Source organism: Salvia splendens, chromosome 2 (genome assembly GCF_004379255.2).
Source record: "Salvia splendens isolate huo1 chromosome 2, SspV2, whole genome shotgun sequence".
NCBI classification, from domain to species: domain Eukaryota; kingdom Viridiplantae; phylum Streptophyta; class Magnoliopsida; order Lamiales; family Lamiaceae; genus Salvia; species Salvia splendens.
Window position 1 is genome coordinate 6,488,167 of NC_056033.1, and position 4,631 is coordinate 6,492,797.

General features: G+C 37.2%; 1 protein-coding gene across 1 annotated transcript; it reads left to right on the forward strand.

The window, feature by feature from the left end:
* Positions 1-979: 979 nt before the first annotated feature.
* Positions 980-1,920, forward strand: LOC121769817 (dof zinc finger protein DOF1.2-like). The gene has a single exon (XM_042166581.1). It carries the CDS (start codon positions 1,099-1,101, stop codon positions 1,750-1,752), a length of 654 nt encoding a protein of 217 aa, XP_042022515.1. The 5' UTR covers positions 980-1,098; the 3' UTR covers positions 1,753-1,920.
* Positions 1,921-4,631: the final 2,711 nt, after the last annotated feature.

Consider the following 4,631-nt stretch of genomic DNA (forward strand, 5'->3'; position numbering starts at 1 on the left):
GTCATTTGATCACGTTGACTTACAGTTAGGTATGTCAGAACAGTCTCAAATCTGTGAACTGATCCGAATAATCAGCTAATTTTATAAAATCAGAATGGGAAATTTGTCCATAAAACCATAAACTTTGCCTAAAATTTGGTATTTCCCATGAACTTTAAAATTGGTATATAATATCACAAACTTTGCACTTTGTTTGGTATTTCCCACGACATGTGTATTACTATATTTGCCTAACTTACGAGACATTTTTATCATATTTGACATAATTAAATTAACGTGGTTTTCAACTTGACTTTTTATCCTATATGCTATGAACTTAAAAAGTGAATTAAAATATCATAAAACGTATCAAGTTTGCCTACGTAAATTAAGATTTTGATGAATATTTCTTATTTGAGTGAGTTTGGGAAATACCAAACAAAATGTAAAGTTTATAATATTACAGATCAATTTTAAAGTTCATGAGAAATACCAAATTTTAGGCAAAGTTAGGGTTTTAGAGACCAATATCCCACTTAGAATTGAGCCGATAAAATTACAAACTACTTATTAGCTTGCACCCAAGATGTTCGCATTATCGTTGATTCTTTAGTAGTTAAAGATCATATAGATAAACGGGTATATTACTACCAACACCACTTTCATTTAATGTACATTTAACATTTTTGTTTTATTTTATATACTAATACATTAAAAATTGAAATTTATACTACTTTTTATGAATTTCATGAAATTCAATCATCAATTTATTATTTTATTTATTTATTTCAATTATAGAAAAAATAAATAAATCCAATTTTTGTTTAATAATAATTTTTAGTGTAAAATCTAAATATAAAATGAAAGAAATAACATTGAATATGCATTACACTAGAGTAGTGTTTATACTTCATGCTTTATAGGAGTATCATTTTCAATTAGATAGTACTAATATTTTAATTTTATTTGAACTATAGTTTCTATATATACCCCTCACCTCATTTTATCACTCCCTCTCCCTCTCTCAATTTTTTTGGATCTAATGCTCAATTCTCTCTCTCTAAATTCAAAAGCCATAAATCAAAAACATAAAACCCCCCAACTCTCTACTCAAATCCAATGAGCATGATAGCGATGGACGGCAAATGGAAGTACACGACGGCGGAGATCGCCCCGAGCTGCCCCCGCTGCGCCTCCTCCAACACCAAATTCTGCTACTACAACAACTACAGCCTCTCCCAGCCCCGCTACTTCTGCAAGGCCTGCCGCCGCTACTGGACCAAGGGCGGCTCCCTCCGCAACGTCCCCGTCGGCGGCGGCTGCCGCAAATCCCGCCGCGCCCGCCACCACTCCTCTTCCACCCCCTACGCCGCCCCCGCCCCCGCCGCACCCTGCATTGACATGGCCGCCGTCTTCGCCAACTACGTCGCTGACAACAACGAGTCGTCGTTCAGCCCCGCCGCCGCCAGCACCGGATCGTCCTCCGACGACGTTACGACGCCGTTTGGTTTGATTGGAGATGATCAGCTGCTGATGCCGCAGATCTCCACGTGTCAGGATGTCAGTAGCCAGGAATTTTATGGGTTTGAGATGCAGCAGGAGGATATTTTGTGGGAGGAAGGTACAACTCTGCCGAGCTTCGCGTACCAGCAGCAGCCGATGGTGCAGGTGGAAGACTGTGGGCTGTTAACACCGGATGATTGGGGCTCTTTTGATCTCGCCTCCTATGATTTTTACTCCACCCTTGATTTATTAAATGGGAAGGATTATTAATTATTTTAATTCCTAATTTTTCTTTCCCTTTTCAAATCTTTTTTTTTTCTCTCTTGATTCTTGGAAGTTAAATGTCACAACACCAAGAAGGGGACTAGTGGCAAAATATAATGATGTCTATAAAATATTATATTATACTTTATGAGAGAATAATGAAATTTTGTCCTATGTCTTCAGTTGTTGTGATGGTGTGGGGGTGGTTTTGCTACTCTTTTCTCACACGTCAAATAATTATGGCACATGGAGTTACTAATTGCAATTTATGTTAGTAGGTGGATTGTGATGCACATATATGATGTTGATTGTGCATTTGTGATTGCTTGTATAACACATATACATATTATATTTGGTTATACAATGAAATTCACAAATCACTATTTTAATATTTTGTGATCTTGTTTGGTTTCCGTGCAATGAACTACGCAAATCCTTGTAATGTTACTAGTAATATTTGATTGGCGACAGAAAATATAATTATTCAATGTTGAGATACTAATATATAGAAGTAGATCGCCTGGGGGTTGTCACGTTGAGCAAATGACATGTATATTTACATAGTATTATATCACTAAAGTAAGAATGGTCTTAATTATCGAAATACTAGTACATTTTGATTCATTAGATCTTAAATAAAAAGTATAGATCTAATATTTGTGATATCATTATATTACATATTAAAATCGTTAATTATTCCAAAATGAAAACTCATTCGAGATTAGGGCATGATTTCCCCCACATATCTTCCACTGATCTCATCTCAACCACATCCGTCTGCTCATCAAAACCGTTTCATTTGTAATGATACTGTTTAAGTAGTGCAATGACATAGAGCAAATAATGTGATTGATAGATATTGTTGTGAGTTTCAATTAAATGTAACCTCATGACATATCTAATTAATATTTATCATTATATAGCAATACATGCATCATTCTAATACACAGAGCAATATCATCATATGCTGAACACACTATCATGACAGTAAATATGTTTATATTAAAAAAAAACATAGTACATTATACAATATAATGTGTGATAATTATCATAATAAAAGAATTGGATTATCTAAATTAAGGAATTGTACATATCGTAATTAAAATCTTAGATTCTAACATAAAAAAGTGAATATTGATTCTTAGTTTTAAAAATTGGTTCCTGATATACATTTCTCATACTCCATGTTTGTCAGTTGCTAATTTGACTAGTCAACTTAATTGAATTATAAAATAATTCATGACTAGTTGGTTATAGAACATCTAATTCATATTCTCATTTATGTTGTGATTGCATCACGAATATTATATTTTGACTAATAAATAAAAATTAATTAAACATAAGAAATATATCGCCAGATTAACAATTTGGTATCCAAAGATACATGGAAATATATACATGTGTATAAAAGTTAAATCTTAATATGTAGACATGGTGTAGTATTTATTTCCAAGTAGTTCATGATAAATTAAAAATGAATAGTTCTATGCAATATATTGACTATATTTAGCCTTTTTATGATAATGACTATCGATGAAGACATCTTTCACAATTTCATTTTTTTCTCGGCATTTATAGCTCAAAATGGACGTGATTAGATACTTACATGCCTCTTTAATTAGGTGAGGAAATCGAGGACACAATATAAATTGGGTCGGATGTATGGTACATTAATTGTTACTCATGTCAAGAATAAAGTACAATAATTAATAATTTAAATAAACAACCAATTAATTACTTTATAGAGTATATAGTTCAATATAAGGTCTCGAGTTTAAATTTGGGCAGCAGTAATGTGTGATTGGCTTCTTGTATACCTGGTAAGAGATCGTTTCTTTGAGAAACATATTGAGATTTATCATAATTTGCTATTTCACTATTTTGTTGGATCGGGATGTGGAATGTGGGAATGATAAGGGTCTTTCCCTTATCAACTGGTGCTTTCATTGCGATCTCACCATGACTTCCAACGATGAAATATATATATATCTTACCTATGTGACCAGATAATGGCTGCCTGCAACAGAATACACAAGAAGTTGGACGAGATTGATGAACAGCATCACGCATACCACGAACAATCCTCTGATTGGCCGGTTGCATCTGCTGTCCCACAACCACCATACGACCACCAGCCATTAGTCGACGCAGGGTTTCACACACCGCACACTCAACCGCCCGACCCCTCAGATTGGCAGCAGCCATAGCAGCCTTACAATTGGGGCGCAATTGATCAGACTTTCTAGAATCCCCGCCCACAACAGCAACCCAATCCTGATCCACCAGATTGGCATTGTCACTCACCGACCAACAATCAACCCACATATACTGCACCACCATACGACCAATCATTGTTAGTTGATGCGGGATTTCACCCACCGCTCACTAAACCGCCTGACCGGAGGATGGAGGTGTTTGTCGAGATGGAGTCTCATCTTGCTGTCACCGACCGTCGCGTGGACAACCTTCATCCGCCTGATTTTCCTGGGCCGGAACCACCAAATGCTCACTCGGATTGGCAGCAGCCCACCTCAGGACTGTTGTCGGGGTTCAACCTACCGCCACAGGGCCAACCGATTTACCCTCTGGTTGTTGCCCCGCCGCCACCACGAGCCACGATGATTCCTCCGTGCAGCCCCGAAGACCAACGAGTTTCATCTTGTGAAGTAATCTATCCACCGAGCCGACAACGCTCGCCGATGGCGCCGCTGCCTGCCGCTGAGGCCCCGCGTAACGCTGACGACACCCAACACCCATCGCGTCTACATCTCTCGTGTTCAATGAAAAAGGAATGGGGAAGGGGATCGCATGAAAGCGATGGTGAAGAGAGATTTTTTCTGAAGGGACATTGTAATGAGAAAGATGAGAAGTTGGTTGAGCAGAAA

What these genes read in the sequence shown, in the direction of transcription:
- LOC121769817 (XM_042166581.1), top strand. Translation starts at nt 1,099, where the DNA reads ATGAGCATGATAGCGATGGACGGCAAATGGAAGTACACGACGGCGGAG.